Source organism: Salvelinus fontinalis, chromosome 2 (assembly GCF_029448725.1).
Source record: "Salvelinus fontinalis isolate EN_2023a chromosome 2, ASM2944872v1, whole genome shotgun sequence".
Classification (NCBI taxonomy): domain Eukaryota; kingdom Metazoa; phylum Chordata; class Actinopteri; order Salmoniformes; family Salmonidae; genus Salvelinus; species Salvelinus fontinalis.
This window is the reverse complement of record NC_074666.1, coordinates 57,961,667-57,983,046: the sequence shown is the minus strand read 5'-3', so window position 1 is coordinate 57,983,046 and position 21,380 is coordinate 57,961,667. Positions and strand designations below refer to the sequence as shown.

Here is a 21,380-nt window from a genome sequence, read left to right as displayed (position 1 = left end):
GTCATGTAAAAAAGCTAACGTTTAAGTTCCTTGCTCAGAACATATGAAAGCTGGTGGTTCCTTTTAACATGAGTCTTCAATATTCCCAGGTAAGACGTTTCAGGTTGTCGTTATTACAGGAATTTATAGGACTAGTTCTCTCTATACCATTTGTATTTCATTTACCTTTGCCTATTGGATGTTCTTATAGGCACTATAGTATTGCCAGCCTAATCTCGGGAGTTGATAGGCTTGAAGTCATAAACAGCGCTGTGCTTCAAGCATTGCGAAGAGCTGCTGGCAAACACAGGAAAGTGCTGTTTGAATGAATGCTTACGAGCCTGCTACTGCCTACCACCGCTGAGTCAGACTACTCTATCAAATATCAAATCACAGACTTAATTATAATAAACACACAGAAATACGATCCTTAGGTCATTAATATGGTCAAATCCGGAAACTACCATTTCGAAAACAAAACGTTTATTCTTTCAGTGAAATACGGAACCGTTCTGTATTTTATCAAACGGGTGGCAACCCTAAGTCTAAATATTGCTGTTACATTGCACAACCTTCAATGTTATGTCATAATTATGTAAAATTCCGGCAAATTAATTACGGTCTTTGGTTGGAAGACATGCTCTTTACACAGATCGCAACAAGCTAGGCAGCCCAAACTGCTGCATATACCCTGACTCTGCTTGCACTGAATGCAAGAGAAGTGACACAATTTCCCTAGTTGATATTGCCTGCTAACATGAATTTCTTTTAACTAAATATGCAGGTTTAAAAAAATATACTTGTGTATTGATTTTAAGAAAGGCATTGATGTTTGTGGTTACGTACATTTGTGCAACAAATGCGTTTTTTGCGCTTTTGTTAAATAATCACTTAGGATTTACTTTTGGCAAAGTTGAAGGCGGCTGTGATTCGATGATAAATGAACAAAAAATGCCGATTGTTATAAAAACTTGAAAATCGGCCCTACCAAAGTTTTGCCCCAGCTAACTCCAATAATCACCTAATCATGATATTCAGTTTATAATTCAATTTGATTAATCAGCTGTGTTTGCTAGATGAGAAAAAGTGTGACACCAAATCAGGCCCTCGAGGACTGGAGTTGCCCCACCCCTGCACTATTTTTTGAATTTAGTCTGTAACATCAACAAGGGGTATGAACACTTTCTGAAGGCACTGTAAATGTCATTAAAAATTACTTACACAAGTAAGACATTTAAGACTAAGGCCGCTGTTAGTAATGACAGAAACACTCAACCCAAAGGGCCTTGATCCAGCCAGTCAGATATAGATTACCTCAGCACCTTGCTCTCCTTCCTACCGGTGTTCAGGGCCGGGGAAAATATGGCCTGAAAATCATATCTAGACTTATGGATGATCCATGATATACATCTCGATTTTAAATGTTCTCTCTAAATAAGCTTTGTTGTAGAGTCGTGGCCAAAAGTTTTGAGAATGACACAAATATTCATTTCCAGAAAGTTTACTGCTTCAGTGTCTTTAGATATTTTTGTCAGATGTTACTATGGAATACTGAAGTACAATTATAAGCATTTCATAAGTGTCAAAGGCTTTTATTGACAATTACATGAAGTTGATGCAAAGAGTCAATATTTGCAGTGTTTACCCTTCTTTTTCAAGACCTCTGCAATCAGCCCTGACATGCTGTCAATTAACTTCTGGGCCACATCCTGACTGATGGCAGCCCATTCTTGCATAATCAATGCTGGGAGTTTCTCAAATCTTGTGGGTTTCTGTTTGACCACCCGCCTTGAGGATTGACCACAAGTTCTCAATGGGATTATGGTATGGGGAGTTTCCTGGCCATGGACCCAAAATATGGATGTTTTGTTCCCCGAGCAACTTAGTAATCACTTTATGGCAAGGTGCTCCATCATGCTGGAAAAGGCATTGTTCGTCACCAAACTGTTCCTGGATGGTTGGGAGAAGTTGCTCTCGGAGGATGTGTTGGTACCATTCTTTATTCATGGCTTAGGCAAAATTGTGAGTGAGCCCACTCCCTTGGCTGAGAAGCAAACCCACACATGAACGGTCTCAGGATGCTTTACTGTTGGCATGACACAGGACTGATGGTAGTGCTCACCTTGTCTTCTCCAAGCTTTTAACCGGATGCCCCAAACAATCAGAAAGTGGATTCAGAGAAAATGACTTTACCCCAGTCCTCAGCAGTCCAATCCCTGTACCTTTTGCAGAATATCAGTCTGTCCCTGATGTTTTTCCAGGAGAGAAGTGGCTTCTTTGCTGCCCTTCTTGACACCAGGCCATCCTCCAAAAGTCTTTGGCTCACTGTGCGTGCAGATGCACTCACACCTGCCTGCTGTCATTCCTGAGCAAGCTCTGTACTGGTAGTGCCCCGATCCCGCAGCTGAATCAACTTTAGGAGACGGTCCTGGCGCTTGCTGGACTTTCTTGGGCGCCTTGAAGCATTCTTCACAACAATTGAACCGCTCTCCTTGAAGTTCTTGATGATCCGATAAATGGTTGATTTAGGTGCAAATCTTACTGGCAGCAATATCCTTGCCTGTAAAGCCCTTTTTGTGCAAAGTAATGATGACTGTACGTGTTTCCTTGCAGGTAGCAATGGTGGACAGAAGAAGAACAATGATCCCAAGCACCACCCTCCTTTTGAAGCTTCCAGTCTCTTATTCGAACTCAATCAGCATGACACAGTGATCTCCGGCCTTGTCCTCGTCAACACTCACACCTGTGTTAACGAGAGAATCCTTTTGTGGCAGGACTGAAATGCAGTGGAAATGTTTTTTTTTTTGAGATTCAGTTAATTTGCATGGCAAAGAAGGACTTTGCAATTAATTGCAATTCATCTGATCACTCTTCATAACATTCTGGAGTATATGCAAATTGCCATCATACAAACTGAGGCAGCAGACTTTGTGAAAATTAATATTTGTGTCATTCTCAAAACCTTTGGCCACGACTGTACAAGTAAAGGTAAAATACAATGCATTGCAAACATCTGCAATCATTTTATAAATTCAGGGCTTGTGAAATTATACCTCAGCTAAATATAAGCCTTGCACAACCAAAAGACCAACTAATAATGTATTATTTTATCAAAATAGTTTAACCTACTTTTTGTAATAATCACTGATATGGTTTTCAAATATGTCTATGCCCTTTTTGTTAAACATTTCAACCGGAAAAATGCATAATGCACATTGACTAATAATGACTAACTTCTTGTAGCAGGCATTATAGAAAATAAACACAGGTCTCAAACAATCTCTCAAGCACAAGCCCACGTGCTAGTCAGTAGCCAGCTCTTTATAATTCAAGTTTAGCCAAATTGGATCCATTTGCTAGCTAACAAGGTGGAACAGTTGAATTGTTATGAAAACACTCTTCTGTCCGTCTCCAACTGAATGTTCAACCTCTCTTTCGTATCATCTGAGATTCCCAAAGATTGGAAAGCTGCCACGGTCATCCCCCTCTTCAAAGGGGGAGACACTCGTGACCCAAACTGCTACAGACCTATATCTATCCTAACCTGTCTTTCTAAGGTCTTCGAAAGCCAAGTTAACAAACAGATTACCGACCATTTTGAATCCCACCGTACCTTCTCCGCTATGCAATCTGGTTTCAGAGCTGGTCATGGGTGCACCTCAGCCAAGCTCAAGGTCCTAAACGACATCATAACCGCCATCGATAAGAGACATTACTGTGCAGCCGTATTCATCGACCTGGCCTTGTTTTCTCAAATGATTGCCTCGCCTGCTTTACCAACTACTTCTCTGATACAGTCAGTGTGTCAAATCAGAGGTCCTGTTGTCCGGAACTCTAGCAGTCTCTATGGGGGTGCCACAGGGTTCAATCCTTGGTCCGACTCTCTTCTCTGTATACATCAATGATGTTGCTCTTGCTGCTGGTCATTATCTGATACACCTCTACCTTGACAACACCATTCTGTATACTTCTGGCCCCTCTTTGGACACTGAGTTAACAAACCTCCAGACGAGCTTCAATGCCATACAACTCTCCTTCCTTGGCCTCCAACTGCTCTTAAACGCAAGTACAACTAAATGCATGCTATTCAACCGATCACTGCCCGCATCTGCTCGCTCGTCCAGCATCACTACTCTGGACGGCTCCGACTTAGAATACGTGGACAACTACAAATACCTAGGTGTCTGGTTAGATTGTAAACGCTCCTTCCAGACTCACATTAAGCATCTCCATTTCAAAATTAAATCTAGAATCGGCTTCCTATATCGCAACAAAGCATCCTTCACTCATGCTGCCAAACATACCCTCGTAAAACTGACCATCCTACCGATCCTCGACTTCGGTGATGTCATCTATAAAATAGCCTCCAACACTCTACTCAACAAACTGGATGCAGTCTATCACAGTGCCATCCGTTCTGTCACCAAAGCCCCATACACTACCCACCATTGCGGCCAGTACGCTCTCGTTGGTTAGCCCTCGTTTCATTCTCGTCGCCAAACCCATTGGCTACAGGTTATCTACAAGTCTCTGCTAGGTAAAGCCCCGCCTTATCTCAGCTCACTGGTCACCATAGCAGCACCCACTCGTAGCACGCACTCCAGCAGGTATATCTCACTGGTCACCCCCAAAGCCAATTACTCCTTTGGTCGTCTTTCCTTCCAGTTCTCTGCTGCCAATGACTGGAACGAACTGCAAAAATCTCTGAAGCTGGAGACTCATATCTCCCTCACTAGCTTTAAGCACCAGCTGTCAGAACAGCTCACAGATCACTGCACCTGTACATAGCCCATCTGTAAACAGCCCATCTATCTACCTACCTCATCCCCATACTGTATTTATTTATTTATCTTGCTCCTTTGCACCCCAGTATCTCTACTTGCACATTCATCTTCTGCACATCTACCACTCCAGTGTTTAATTGCTATGTTGTAATTACTTCACCACCATGGCCTATTTATTGCCTTAACTCACTTATCTTACCTCATTTGCACTCACTGTATATAGACTTTTTGTTTTATACTGTATGTTTTGTTTATTCCATGTGTAACTCTGTGTTGTTGTATGTGTCGAATTGCTATGCTTTATCTTGGCCAGGTCGCAGTTGCAATTGAGAACTTGTTCTCAACTGGCCTACCTGGTTAAATAAAGGCGAAAAAAAAAAACGTAAAGCATGCTACCGTGTGCACTTTGTTCAGATGTTGAAATCTACATTATTTCTCAGAATGAGAACGAGTTGCCAATTCCTAATATAAATTGTGCTTTATGCTTATTGCACATTTATAAAACAGACTAGACAGCCAATATAACAGTCTTGGCTAAAATGCTGCCAGTGGGTACCGCAATGCCGCGTGCGACAAACTGAATGAATTTTCCAGAATCAATGTTCTTAATACTCCTGTTTTAGTAGTTTCTGCTCTGCGTGCAATTTGAGTAGTTGATACATAAAAAAGGTATCATTAGAAAGGTTAACTCCTCTACTACAGTAAAATAATGTCTCAAAGTCTTTCGGTGTCCATATGACCGATACTGTTGGACCAAAACTCAAATAGTGAGTTGAAACCGCTTGTCAGAGAGGAAGAAGTGATCTCAAATCTTTTTATTGTGAGTGGCAGGGGAAGGGGCTTGGTGTGTATGTGTGTAAATGGGAAGGTGTACAGTCACAGCAGAAGGAGCGAAGGAGATGAGACCAAAAAGACAACATGTGGACATAAATGCTCATAAAAACAAAAAACTTGATTTTTGCAATACAGGTATTTGAAATATCTCCCTAAAACATTTAATTTGAATTAAATGTGATATATTACTCAATCCTACCTGTGTTCCCTTCATTGTCCGGTTTGTCCAGAGGGTACTCAGGCATGCATTCCAAGAACAGTTCAAAGATGGCCGCCGCATTCTCTTTCCCATATTGCCCCAGAACGTGCATCGGTGACTGGCCCCTACAAAACAAAAAATAGCTCAGTGAACAAACACATTAAACCTTTCCCTTTGTCCTTCAACATCTTGATCTTACTTGCTGTTTTTAATGTAAGAGCTTCGGTGGGAAAGATTTCCAATGTATTTTTACATTAAGTAAATCAATTTGAACTGTAAAACGGAACTGAAGTACTGTTGAGGGAGTGTACCTGAGATTGAAGGCCTCAGCATCAATGTTGGACTCCGTGAGAAGGGCACGCACGTTATTAAGGCGACCCTGCATTACGGCCAGGTGCAGGGCTGAGGAGAGAAAAGAGAGGAAAACCTGAGTATTAGCACGAGCTAAACTGAGATGAGAGACAAAGAAACAGTTAAACGAGATTGCAGGGTGATGATATTACATAGCAGAATTTCAAACTAATTACATTTCAGGAGTTAGAAATTGAATCTAAGCTGAAACAGCCTCATCTACGGTTGTGTCCCAAATGGCACCATCATCTCTACTTCCCTGGTCAAAAGTAGTGCACTATATATAGGGAATAGGGAGCCATTTGTGTTACAGCCTACATTACGTGTCAGTCAGTACCGTTGTTGCCATTCTCATCCACAGCGGTGAAGTCCACTCCGTTCTCCAGCAGCACAGAGCAGATAGCAGCCAGGTCCTGCTGGGCTGCCAGGTGTAGAGCTGTCTGTCTGTGTTTGGTCAGCTCATTCACTTTGGCCCCTGCCAGCAGCTGCAATGGACATACAAGAGTCAGATAGGAGTCGAAATCAGACACACAAGCATCTCAGACATATCTCAGAACAGCATATTAAATGTGCTTCCTGACATTAAACACTTCACAATCTGATCATCTGCACACCATGACCGCAATTATGACGAAACACCCTAGACAGACAATTGGGGCTCTATTTTGCTGGGTTTGGATAAAACCACCACACAGTTACAGTATTAACCTCACTAGGGTATGTGGGACGGTAGCGTCCCACCTCGTCAACAGGCAGTGACACTGCAGGGCGCCAAATTCAAAACAGAAATCCCATAATTAAAATTCCTCAAACATACAAGTATTTTATACCAATTTAAAGATACACTTATTGTAAAACCAGCCACAGTGTCCGATTTCAAAAAGGCTTTACGACGAAAGCACACCAAACAATTGTTAGGTCAGAGCCAAGTCACAGAAAAACACAGCCATTTTCCAGCCAAAGAGAGGAGTCACAAAAAGCAGAAATAGAGATAAAATGAATCACTAACCTTTGATAATCTTCATCAGATGACACTCATAGGACTTCATGTTACACAATACATGCATGTTTTGTTCGGTAAAGTTCATATTTATATCCAAAAATCTCAGTTTACATTGGCGCGTTATGTTCAGTAGTTCCAAAACATCCGGTGATTTTGCAGAGCCACATCAATTTACAGAAATACTCATAATAAACCTCGCTAAAAGATACAACTGTAATGCATGGAATTTTACATCCACTTCTCCTTAATGCTACCGCCGTGTCAGATTTAAAAAAAACTTTACGGAAAAAAGCACACCATGCAATAATCTGAGTACAGTGCTCAGAGACCAACACAACCCAAACAGATATCCGCCATGTTGTGTAGTCAACAGAAGTCAGAAATAGCATTATAAATATTCACTTACCTTTGATGATCTTCATCAGAATGCACTCCCAGGAATCCCAGTTCCAGAATAAATGTTTGATTTGTTCGATAATGTCCAACATTTATGTCCAAATGCCTGCTTTTTGTTTGCGCGTTTAGCCCAGTAATCAAAATTCATGACGCGCGATCACTAGGTGCAGACGAAAAGTCAAAAAGTTCCGTTAGTCCGTAGAAACATGTCAAACGATGTATAGAATCGATCTTTAGGATGTTTTTAACATAAATCTTCAATAATGTTCCAACCGGAGAATTCCATTGTCTTCAGAAATGCAATGGAACGCAAGTTAACTATCACGTGAACGCGCGTGGCCAGCTCGTAGCTCTCTGGCAGACCTCTGACTCATTCCCCTCTCATTCGCCCGCACTTCACAGTAGAAGCATCAAACAAGGTTCTAGACTGTTGACATCTAGTGGAAGCCTTAGGAAGTGCAATATGACCCCATATACACTGTGTATTCGATAGGCAAAGAGTTGAAAAACTACAAACCTCAGATTTCCCACTTTCTGATTGGATTATTTCTCAGGGTTTTGCCTGCCATTTGAGTTCTGTATACTCACAGACATCATTCAAACAGTTTTAGAAACTTCAGAGTGTTTTCTATCCAAATATAAATATATGCATATTCTAGCTTTTATGGCTGAGTAGCAGGCAGTTTAATTTGGGCACGCTTTTCATCCAAAATTCCCAATGCTGCCCCCTACCCTAGAAAAGTTAAGCCATGGAGCATGTTGATTGGCCAGTGAGTGGTCAAGCCCACGTCACACCTGTAAGTTATTAATGCATCAAAAGCCAGCCCTTTCTTTCCACAGCCAGCTACTGCGCCATTGATTCCGACTGTGCTACAGCGCCACGCAAGAGCACCAAGATCGACTTAGGTTTGTTAAAATAGAGCCCAAAGACACAGCTATTCACACAATAACAGCTTCTCACACTGGTGAAAAAGCCGCTTAGCTACTGGTGAGAAGGTAGGGTAGGCATCATTACTAGGTTGCGGACGATGATCTCCGAGCCAGCCTGAACAGCCAGGTGTAGAGGAGTCTGCTTGGCAGCGTCCTGCACCCGGGAGTTCACGTTGGCCTGGACACTGATCAGGAACAGAACACTCTCGATGTCAGAGTTCTGCACCGCCACATGCAAGAAGTTACGCCCTTTGTTGTCCACCTGAGAGGAAAGAGAAGGATGGTGGGGGTTAAACTTCATCATACACAATGTGTTTGGCGTTAGTAACAAAGTAGGGATGGGCACGGTTATTTAAATATCCGAACAGACGTTAGGATTCGACCTATTTTAACTCTTTACACTCGTACCTGTATACAGACTCACAATAGCAGATTTGAAAACGGATAAGCACCTAAATTGGAATACAGTTGCTGTACAGTAACACTTTATACATTATGTCAGAGCTCAAGGTCTCAACTTCACAGCACAGTATTGTTTTGACTGACAGTGGTTCTGAACTTGAACACCACGAGAAAAGAAGTTGCTCCCACCACTCCCGCTAATTGGGTGACATTGCAAATGTTTTGTTGTCGGAGTGAGGGAACTGCTTTAAATAGGACTCAATGTATTTTGAAAGAGATGACGTTGAGGATTATAATAATTACCGCTTTGATGTCAAACAAGCAATCCAAGCACCCGTTAGTCCAAATGTGCACTTCACATATCCAGATCATAAAACTCATGTCATACACAGTGTCAATGTTTATGATCACTATGTTTGATGTAAAGTTACAAGATGACATAGCATCATATGTTGGGTTGTTCTGAACAGAATGAGCCTATGTTTGTCATATTGTGAAGACATTTGGTAGGGAACATGCACTTGAATGCACCGGACTATTCTAGCGCACTAAAATAACGATTATATTTTGTACCATGTTGGCAATAGAAAACGCTTTCAAATGATGGCTCTATCCCGAGAAAGTCTCCATTTAAGTTTAAAATCTAACTAAATGTTACATTTTATATATATTATCCGGATATACCCCCCCCCCCCCCCAATTATATAATTTGAATAGTGAAATCATTTCAAATGCCCATCCCTGTGTATGTCTCTCACCTGTTCGGCAGCCCCGGGCTCTCTCTTGAGGATGGCCTCTGCAGCCTTGTTGTTTTTGTGTGTCATGGCGCAGGCAAAGGGGGTCATGCCCAGGCGATCACGCGCGTTCAGACGTATGTCCGGGTGGGATATGAGCTGCTGGATGATGACATTGTGCTGGTTGCTAATGGCAACGTGGATAGGCGCTCGGCCCTCTGCGTCCTGGGTAGACACAGCTCATATTAGCCACAATAAACGGGGTTTGATGTGACAGACACGAGATACTCCTCACTCACTCATTAAGCATGCTTTTGGACCACGACTCTCAAAGTAGAGCAATCTATTAAAAGTGAGGAGTGGGAGATGCCTGTGCTTAGAGGAGTGACTGCCTGGTGAAACTGACCTGTGGATTGACAGTTAGGGAGACTGCATATGCTGAAAAACTGCAGTAGATGTTCTAGGCTCCAGGAGGAATAAAACGCCTAAGTAAGTAAGTAAGTGAGACATACCTGTGTGTTGACATGGGCCCCAAACTCCAGAAGGCACTGCACCACCTCCTCCAGCCCCCAGCTGCCTGCCAGATGGAGGGGTGACTGTCCGTCCCTGGCCTCCTCATCCCCCTCTCCGTTAAGACCTGGACGCCGTGGGCTGTTTACATCACAACCACTAGAGGAGAGACAGGGTTAGATTAGACACAGTCATTAGGCACGGATCACACTGGTTAACCATGAAACTACTTCCTCTTGCTGACTCATTCAGAACCAAGATGGATTACTCAACTATGCTGAATAAAAATATTTTTTTAAACGCAACATGCAACAATTTCAAATATTTTACTGAGTTACAGTTCATATAAGAAAATCAGTCAATTTAAATAAATTCATTAGGCCCCAATCTATGGACTACACATGACTGGGCAGGGGTGCAGCCATGGGTGGGCCTTTGAGGGCATAGGCCCAGCCACTGGGGAACCAGGGCCAGCCAAACAGAATAGGTTTTTCCCACAAAAGAGCTTTGTTACAGACAGAAATACTACCCCCAAATGTGGTGGTCCTGGGCTGGCTTGGTTACACATGGTCTGCAGTTGTGAGGCCAGTTGGACATACTGCAAAGTTCTCTAAAACGACGTTAGAGGCAATTTATGGTAGAGAAATTAACATTCAATTATCTGTCAACAGCTCAGGTGGATATTCCTGCAGTCAGCATGCCAATTGCGCACTCCCTCAAAACTTGAGACATCTATGGCATTGTGAGACAAAACTGCACATATAGGACTGGCCTTTTATTGTCCTCCAGCACAAGGTGCACCTGTGTAATGATCATGCTGTTTAATCAGCTTCTTGATATGCCACACCTGTCAGGTGGATGGATTATCTTGGCAAAGGAGAAATGATTACTAACAGGGATGTAAACAAATTTGTGCACAACATTTTTAGAGAAATAAGGAACATTTCTGGGATTTTTTATTTCAGCTCATGAAACACGGGAGCAACACTTTACCTGTTGCGTTTCTGTTTTTGTTCAGTGTAGATTAAACTCAACTGGAATCTGGAGAATTATCACTCCACAAATAAAGAATGGATAAATGGGAATGCTCAAAGGTGCAAACATGGCAGCTAGTGTAAAAGTTGGCCAAACTCTATAGGTGACTGTGTAAAAGTAAATAAACTGTTTGAATTAGCAGCCAAACAACAATACACTAATAAGCACCCAAATTGGAACACAGTGGCTGTACACTAACGTGCGATACATGACATCAGAGCTCTGGCTCTGCGCATCACATCACCATATGGGTTTGTACGAGCACCGTGCCCCCATCCCTCACGGTAATTGGGCAACATTTGCAAATGTTTTGTTGTCCAAATGAGGTTAATGCTGTAAATTAAGATGACTCTATGCATTTTGAAAGATGAGAGATTGACGATTATAAATCAGGGATGCAAACTGGTGAGGGCCCAAAAAGACATTTAGCACAGAAACACGCAAAACAAAATTGCCTATTTTCACAGTGGGGTTGTCGCAATACCAACATTTCATTAATGTGATACCAGGCTAAGTATCACGATACCGAGTAGTATAGTGCCGTGACTTTACTTTCATTAATCTAATTACCTCTTTAATCCACAAAATATGTTTAATTGTTACCCAATTAAATTAATTAGGTTACAATTAACTCAGTAGGATTTGGGGCACCACGGAAGAAGTTGTTTAGAGAGTTACCATCTCCCAAATTAAACTTGAAGGTCCCATTTCATCGATAAACAGTCATCTTCATAATTATTACCTCATATCATCATTCTGACCATTCGTAAACTTCCTGGATCTGCAAAAACCCCAGCCTACCTCATTATTCAGTACTACACATACTGGTTTAATTAAATATTTCCTCACTTACTAAATAATAACACAATAAACATACACCCTTTACATGAGAAAGGTCCTTAGCGCACCAACAAGATATGACTGCTTGTTACAACAGATACAGTTGAAAGTCGGAAGTTACATACACCTTAGCAAAATACATTTAAACTCAGTTTCACGATTCCTGACATTTCATCCTTGTAAAAATGCACTGTCTTAGGTCAGTTAGGATCACCACTTTATTTTGAGAATGTGAAACATCAGAATAATAGTAGAGAGAATTATTTATTTCAGCACATTCCCAGTGGGTCAGAAGTTTACATACACTCAATTAGTATTTGGTAGCATTGCCTTTAAATGGTTTAACTTGGGTCAAACGGGTCGGGTAGCCTTCCACAAGCTTCCCACAATAAGTTGGGTGAATTTTGGCCCATATCTCCTGACAGAGCTGGTGTAACTGAGTCAGGTTTGTAGGCCTCCTTGCTCGCACACGCTTTTTCAGTTCTGCCGACACATTTTCTATGGGATTGAGGTCAGGGCTTTGTGATGGCCACTCCAATACCTTGACTTTGCTGTCCTTAAGCAATTTTGCCACAACTTTGGAAGTATGCTTGGGGTCATTGCCCATTTGGAAGACCCATTTGCGACCACGCGTTAACTTCCTGACTAATGTCTTGAGAAGTTGCTTCAATATAGCCACAATTGTCCTGCCTCATGATGCCATCTATTTTGTGAAGTGCACCAGTCCCTCCTGCATCAAAGCACCCCCACAACATGATGCTGCCACCCCCGTGCTTCACGGTTGGGATGGTGTTCTTCGGCTTGCAAGCCTGCCTCTTTTTCCTCCAAACATAACGATGGTCATTATGGCCAAACAGTTTTATTTTTGTTTCATCAGACCAGAGGACATTTCTACAAAAAGTATGATCTTTGCCCCTATGTGCAGTTGCAAACCGTAGTCTGGCTTTTTTAATGGCGGTTTTGGAGCAGTAGCTTCTTCTTTGCTGAGCGGCATTTCAGGTTATGTAGATATAGGACTCGTTTTACTGTGGATATAGATATTTTTGTACCCGTTTCCTCCAGCATCTTCACAAGGTCCTTTGCTGTTGTTCTGGGATTAAATAAGCACGTTTCGCACCAAAGTAAGTTCATCTCTAGGAGACAGAGCGCATCTTCTTCCTGAGGGGTATGACGGCTGCGTGGTCCCACGGTGTTTATACTTGCGTACTATTGTTTGATTTTCCCATGATGTCAAGCAAAGAGGAACGGAGTTTCAAGGAAAGCCTTGAAAAACATCCACAGGTACACCTCCAATTGACTCAAATTATGTCAATTAGCCTCCCGGAAGCTTCCAAAGCCATGGCATCCTTTTCTGAAATTTTCCAAGCTGTTTAAAGGCACAGTCAACTTAGTGTATGTAGACTTCTGACCCACTGGAATTGTTATACTGTGAATTATAAGTGAAATAATCTGTCTGTAAACAATTGTTGGAAAAATGACTTGTGTCATGCACAAAGTAGATGTCCTAACCGACTTGCCAAAACTATAGTTTGTTAACAAGAAATTTGTGGAGTGGTTGAAAAACAAGTTAATAACTTCAACCTAAGTGTATGTAAACTTCCGACTTCAACTGTAGATAGCGAATGAGAGAACGAGAACAAGAGAGATAGAACGAGAGAGAGAGAGATAGAACGAGAGAGAGAGAGATAGAACGAGAGAGAGAGAGATAGAACGAGAGAGAGAGAGATAGAACGAGAGAGAGAGAGATAGAACGAGAGAGAGAGAGATAGAACGAGAGAGAGAGAGATAGAACGAGAGAGAGAGAGATAGAACGAGAGAGAGAGAGATAGAACGAGAGAGAGAGAGATAGAACGAGAGAGAGAGAGATAGAACGAGAGAGAGAGAGATAGAACGAGAGAGAGAGAGATAGAACGAGAGAGAGAGAGATAGAACGAGAGAGAGAGAGATAGAACGAGAGAGAGAGAGATAGAACGAGAGAGAGAGAGATAGAACGAGAGAGAGAGAGATAGAACGAGAGAGAGAGAGATAGAACGAGAGAGAGAGAGATAGAACGAGAGAGAGAGAGATAGAACGAGAGAGAGAGAGATAGAACGAGAGAGAGAGAGATAGAACGAGAGAGAGAGAGATAGAACGAGAGAGAGAGAGATAGAACGAGAGAGAGAGAGATAGAACGAGAGAGAGAGATAGAACGAGAGAGAGAGAGATAGAACGAGAGAGAGAGAGATAGAACGAGAGAGAGAGAGATAGAACGAGAGAGAGAGAGATAGAACGAGAGAGAGAGATAGAACGAGAGAGAGAGAGATAGAACGAGAGAGAGAGAGATAGAACGAGAGAGAGAGAGATAGAACGAGAGAGAGAGAGATAGAACGAGAGAGAGAGAGATAGAACGAGAGAGAGAGATAGAACGAGAGAGAGAGATAGAACGAGAGAGAGGACACTTATCGTGGATACATTCTAGGACTGTCCTCATATTAATCATATAACTTGCACACGAACCGCAGCCCGTTTGGAATAAGAAATCATTCATGTATTTACGTGTGAAATGCCTTCATTCGTCGTTTATCTCGGTCGAAACCAAGCCTTCTCTGAAATTTGTTGGCCTTCCCACTGTATGGCTCTGATTGTACAAAATGGGTCTCCACGTTCCCGTCTTCTACTGTTGTTCACTCTGGAAGATAACCAGCCATGTCGACGGTTCCCATTGGTGATGAGCGTAGTACGATAGTCTCACTTTTATTCGCCTTTCTTGATATCCGACTTAAGACAGCTAATCAGCTGTACCAGTGATTGTCTGAGGTGAGCTTCTCGCCTCTTCCTCCTCGTGTTGGTATTCAGGATTCAGACAACGATGTATATAAGCTAAATCTCTTCGTCTCTCTGGTCCAAAGGAAGGTGAGTTCATTTCTTCACCTCGTATTGAGGTTCAAAGCATCAACCATTTCCAACATGAAGCTACCCGCCTCACATTTCAAGGTTGAAACCTGTTCCACTCCTTTATGCACTCTTGGTCAAAAGGGGCGTTCTGTCATGGTGACAAGCTATCTGACCTCACCTCGGGGCGTGGATACTTAATGTGCAAAGGATATGATTACAAGTTCTCTTATGACTCCTAAATTCACATTCCTATCTTAACAAAATGACTTTCATAATTTGTCATATTGTATGCACCACATATTGGATGAACACTTGACAGATAAAGGGGTATCCTTTCTAAGTTACAGTATTTGGTCATTACAGTTTTTACTGACATCACAAATGTAAAAAAAAAAACAAGTTAGTTTTCTACATCTACCCACTGACCATTCCCCACGTTCTTCTGTTAGAAATATTGTTCCGATATTCACTTTTTGGACATTAGAGTTTTGGGTGGGCAAAAGTCTCGCTAGACAAAGGCATTCCTTTGGTTGATACTAAAACGGAGAAAGAGAACGAGATCTCTCCTGCTTAAATTTACGACCGGGTATAAACGGTCAACCATCCAGCACCCTCCCTCTCCCCTCTGTGGGAAAAAAGACAAGCCTGGTTACTGTCACAATCCCACCAGTCTGATCCTCACAGGACAGTCATGACAATAGTGACACCACAGGGTTTGCCACGCCAATAGTTAAACAAATATAACAAACCCCATCACTGTCTGCACACCCCAGCTTGCCATCATGTCTAAATAACATTTCAAAACTGATGGCGATGCGCAAAAAGAACAGACGATGAGAAGCAGCTGAGTAGGCTAATGGCTGGTTAGGGGGATGCGACTGGCTGCTCACAGCTGTCACACAGGATATTGGATGAAGCACCCATTCTGATAGAACATATCTGACATCCCGCTCTGAACGCTGATATTCTATTTGTAGAGCAGGGATACATTCTGTGCTCAGTCATTAATATTGAGAGATGGTAGTGATCACACAGGGAACAGATCTATTCGCGGCCCTCTATTATAGCTCAATGGGAGATACACTCTGCTTCTGAGCACTTTTTCAGACCCCCTCATGACTTTCTATGCACACCAAAATTACGATCGGTTTCTCTGAATTTCCTTGTGAAAGCTTAGCACTAAGACCGTATTTTATCATTTAGCTAGTCATGTTGGCAATAGAACAAGCTTTCAAAACATGCCCACCTTACCCAGATTGCGATTTATAATACACCGTTTTTGGATTGCCTAAAGAGTAATTATGTGATGGCAGGGATGCAGGGATGTGTTCCAAATTAACTTAAAGTGTGCTTGCTCTAGTTCCTAAACGGCACAGCTAAGGGAGCTCCAAAAAGTACCTTATAGTTGAAGAATTTTCTTTGAGTCATAAAAGTGCACTGAAATGGCTTAGGAACTGTGCACACTTTGGAAAGGTGTGTGGCCACTTGGAGACACCAGTTAGTCCTCATTCAAACCCTTGTAAATGTTTTGTTTTACAGTATGGTTGCACCTAGCCCACATTTTCCAGGAATAGTCTCCTGTTACTGAATGTATCCAGAGGAAGGGCTGAGCGGTGTACCATATTTTACTATATACCGGTATTGATGCAAGGACCAGTTTTGGTTTTTACTTTACCTTGTGTTACGGAATTTGAATGTTTGGTTTGTTAAAATGTGATATGCCGTGTTTACGTACATCTTTATAGTTTACACCACTACTTGAGTCATCCCTCTCCATGCCACTTTCCACACAGACCTAGCCCTGCCCCGTCACTCAAAGAGCACATTTGTTGTTGCTTGACCGGGAGGGACTTGTGTTCAGTCTGCATGGTCAATGCAGCACATGCAACAATGTTGATGACAACGATGTTTCCACTTTGCTTATTAATATAAATCCACAAGCGTTATATAATTGCACTATTAGTTTGTGTTTCTTACTTCTGCAAACAGCTAGTTGGTATTTTCTTTGCAAGTTTTATCTAAATTGTGTTAGCTAGCTCACTAATAAATCTACTGAATCAGAACTATACAGCCTGATACCCGTGATGGCGTAGGCCTAAATCAGCATATTTTTTGTGCAACAGTTTCTTCTAAATCAAAGAGGAATAGCCAAAGCATGGATATGTTGGCTACATGAAGAAACATTTAATGTAGCCAGAGATTATAGAGTCCCCTAGAAAACCACTGACCAACACTTTGGTTGCTACCCAGTCACAATAACTCCTCCTTGGCATTTTCATTTGTTGTCATGGCAAACACTCTATTCAAAGTGACCTCAATTACTTATATTCTAACTAATGCATTTCCATGATTCCAACAGTTCAGCCAAGTGTTTTGAACTAAATTGCAAGTCAAATAGCAATTGCAACATTAGGTTAAAAATAAGGCCTCGGTTTTTTGCCCTTATGTGCTAGTGTGACAATTCTCTCAAATCAGTGCAGGAAATTAAGAAATTGATAAAAATACAGGAGGGGGAATTGGTTGATGTTGAACAGTATAAAACAATCAGAATGAAGAAAGACCCATTAAAATCCCTTAAAATGTATGTGCTGCCCCCCTAGGGTCACGCACAACTAATAAAGCAAAATGTATAACTTCTATTATTCAAAAACATGAAATAGCGTCAAAGATATGAAAAATATTGTGATACTATATTTGGGCCTTATTGCCCAGCCATATCCAGAGTATTTTCAGATTTAGTTATCAACAAATGGCGCAAAAAGTACAGTAAATGTAAAAGGCACATAAAACCAACAGTGTAATGTTTGGATTCAGTGTTGTGTCAGGTGAACTGTTGTGTATTCTTTCTCTCATTCGCTATCTACAGTTGAAGTCGGAAGTTTACATACACTTAGGTTTAAGTTATTAACTTGTTTTTCAACCACTCCACAAATTTCTTGTTAACAAACTATAGTTTTGGCAAGTTGGTTAGGACATCTACTTAGTGCATGACACAAGTCATTTTTCCAACAATTGTTTACAGACAGATTATTTCACTTATAATTCACTGTATGACAATTCCAGTGGGTCAGCATTTTACATACACTAAGTTGACTGTGCCTTTAAACAGCTCGGAAAATTCCAGAAAATGATGTCATGGCTTTAGAAGCTTCTGATAGGTTAACTTATGGATAGGGGCAGCATTTTCACATTTGGATGAAAAGCGTGCCCAGAGTAAACTGCCTGCTAATCAGTCCCAGTTGCTAATATATGCATATAATTAGTAGATTTGGATAGAAAACACTCTGAAGTTTCTAAAACTGTTTGAATGATGTCTGCGAGTATAACAAAACTCATATGGCAGGCAAAAACCTGATTAAAAAATCCAACCAGGAAGTGGGAAATCTGAGGTTGGTCGTTTTTCAACTCATTCCCTATTGAAGATACAGTGGGATATGGGTCATGTTGCACTTCCTAAGGCTTCCACTAGATGTCAACAGTCTTTAGAACCTTGTTTGATGCTTCTACTGTGAAGTGGGGCCGAATGAGAGGAGAATGAGTCAGAGGTCTGCCAGAATGCCTTGAGCTCGTGACGCTCGTTCACGTGAGAGCGAGCTCTGTTCCATCGCACTTCTGAAGACAAAGGAATTCTCCGGTTGGAACATTATTGAAGATTTATGTTAAAAACATCCTAAAGATTGATTCTATACTTCGTTTGACATGTTTCTACGGACTGTAATATGACTTTTCATCTGAACTTTTGCCTGGACCTGCCCGCGCGTAGTGAGTTTAGATTGTGTACTGAACGTGCGAACAAAAAGGAGGAATTTGGACATAAATGATGGACTTCATGGAGCAAATCAAACATTTATTGTGGAACTGGGATTCCTGGGAGTGCATTCTGACGAAGATCATCAAATGTAAGTGAATATTTATAATGCTATTTCTGACTTATGTTGACTCCAACATGGCGGATATCTTCTTGGGTTGTGTTGGTCTCTGAGTGCTGTACTCAGATTATTGCATGGTGTGCTTTTTCCGTAAAGTTTTTTGGAAATCTGACACAGCGGTTGCATTAAGGAGAAGTACATCTTTAAATCTGTGAATAACACTTGAATCTTTAATCAATGTTTATTATGAGTATTTCTGTGATTTGACGTGGCTCTGTGCAAATTCACGGGATATTTTGGAGGCAAAGCCAAATGTAAACTGAGGTTTTTGGATATAAATATGAACTTGATCGAACAAAACATACAAGTATTGTGTAACATGTTGTCCCGGGAGTGTCATCTGATGAAGCATATCAAAGGTTGGTGATTAATTTTTATCAATATTTCTGCTTTTTGTGACTCCTCTCTTTGGTTGGAAAATTGCTGTATGCTTTCTGTGACTAGTTGCTGACCTAACATAATGATATGTTCTGCTTTGGCCGAAAAGCTTTTTTGAAATTTTTTTTTTGACACTGTCGTTGGATTAACGAGAATTGTATCTTTAAAATGGTGTCCAATACTTGTATGTTTGAGAAAATGGAATTATGAGATTTCTGTTGATTGAATTTGGCACCCTGCAATTTCATTGGCTGTTGGCGAGGGGTTCCGCTGAACCCCAGTCCTAGACAGGTTAATTGACATCATTTGAGTCAATTGGAGGTGTACCTCCAATTTTACTCCATGTGTAACTATGTGTTGTTGTATGTGTCGAACTGCTTTGCTTTATCTTGGCCAGGTCGCAATTGTAAATGAGAACGTGTTCTCAATTTGCCTACCTGGTTAAATAAAGGTGAAATAAAAATAAATAAAAAACCTGTGGATGTATTTCAAGGCCAACCTTCAAACTCAGTTCCTCTTTGCTTGACATCATGGGAAAATCAAAAGAAATCAGCCAAGACCAAATTGTAGACCTCCACAAGTCTGGTTCATCCTTGGGAGCAATTTCCAAACGCCTGAAGGATAACACATTCATCTGTACAAACAATAGTACGCAAGTATAAACACCATGGGACCACGCAGCCATCATACCGCTCAGGAAGGAGAAGCATTCTCTCCTAGAGATGAACGTACTTTGGTGCTAAAAGTGCAAATCAATCCCAGAACAACAGCAAAGGATGCTGGAGGAAACGGGTACAAAAGTACCTTTATCCACAGTAAAACGAGTCCTATATCGAAATAACCTGAAAGGCCACTCAGCAAAAAAGAAGCCACTGCTCCAAAACCGCCATAAAAAAGCCAGACTACGGTTTGCAACTGCACATGGGGACAAAGACTGTACTTTTTGGAGAAATGTCCTCTGGTCTGAAAACAAAAATGGAACTGTTTGGCCATAATGACCATTGCTATGTTTTGAGGAAAAGGGGGTAGGCTTGCAAGCCGAAGAACACCATCCCAACCGTGAAGCACGGGGGTGACAGCATCTTTCAGAAAATAGATGATTTGCAGTATCGATCAGAAGGTCTTTACCACTAAATTAATTCATAGGGAAACTTTAGGTGTGCCGCAGAATTTTATATGCCATCAAGATGCCACAAAAAAATGTAATGTTGGAAACCCCTGCTGTGTAGCTCAGTTGGTAGAGCACGGCACTTGCAATGCAAGGAATATGGGTACATTGAAGGATATTAAAAGGGCATTAAAAGGTGAGGTGCCACTCTTTCAGATATAAAAAAAAGCAGTTGATATATTTGCTATAAAGAGGGATGAGTATAATTTGCTGTGAGCCACCCATTGAGGGATGAGTGCATTAGAAGGTGAGACGCGTCAGCAACACTCACTCCATTATACAAATAGGTTAATTTGATCAAGAGGAATGAGTGCGTTGTGAGGGATGAGTGTGATCAGACAGACCTGCGGATGAGGAAGCAGGCGGTGACCTCGTTGTTCTCATCCACAGCCCTGTGGAGGAGGGTCTGCTGACAGCCTGAGGGACCAGAGCTCCAACTGGTGGCATCACAACCGTGTCGGACCTACAGTAGCAGAGACAAGCAGACATTCACATACCAATCCCACTCAAAACTAGGACCAGCCAGAAGTTCTCTCCTGACCTGGATGACTCCTGGCCCTACTCATGACATGCACGTTATTGACTAGAATACTTGAGGCTCTCACATACAACCATCATGGGATTACATGGTCACTTATTTACATTAATCTGTGGGCTCCCACTTCCACAACCTTCCTCTTCCTCCCCCCATCGCTTTCTCCTTTACCCCCTCTTCCTCCAATCTCACCAGTGTGGATGCGATGTCCTCGAGACCGTTCTCCAGGGCCAGCCACAGAGGGGGGTGTCCCCTCTCGTCCACCACGGACATGTCGGCCCCCCGTGTGCAGATGGCGTCCACCACCAGGGGGAGTTGGTTACTGATAGCCAGCTGCAGCGCCGTCTCACCCTCCTGGGTTCTGCAGGGAGAGAGACACGTTGTTTAAAAACTTTATTTTTGTTACACCTACTTACATAAACACCTCACAGGGATACTCAGCCGATGTGTAACACTACAGATCATATCACCTATGGCTTGTGCATCCATACATCTTTGC

The 21,380-nt window shown here is 41.8% G+C and overlaps 1 protein-coding gene across 2 annotated transcripts in view; it reads right to left on the bottom strand.

Moving 5' to 3' along the window:
- Window positions 1-21,380, bottom strand: part of LOC129822055 (rabankyrin-5-like) — a 42,741-nt gene that overhangs the window by 7,541 nt on the left and 13,820 nt on the right. For both annotated transcript variants that reach the window (XR_008754442.1, XM_055879930.1), the window contains exons 15-22: window positions 21,074-21,242; window positions 20,691-20,809; window positions 10,125-10,281; window positions 9,637-9,837; window positions 8,562-8,738; window positions 6,485-6,632; window positions 6,108-6,198; window positions 5,797-5,921 (exon numbers count right to left, since the gene is read on the bottom strand). Coding sequence is in view for 1 of the 2 variants with exons in the window: in XM_055879930.1 (XP_055735905.1) it covers window positions 5,797-5,921; window positions 6,108-6,198; window positions 6,485-6,632; window positions 8,562-8,738; window positions 9,637-9,837; window positions 10,125-10,281; window positions 20,691-20,809; window positions 21,074-21,242 (1,187 nt within the window). In the remaining variant the exon portion in view is untranslated. The remainder of the gene's footprint in view (window positions 1-5,796; window positions 5,922-6,107; window positions 6,199-6,484; window positions 6,633-8,561; window positions 8,739-9,636; window positions 9,838-10,124; window positions 10,282-20,690; window positions 20,810-21,073; window positions 21,243-21,380) is intronic.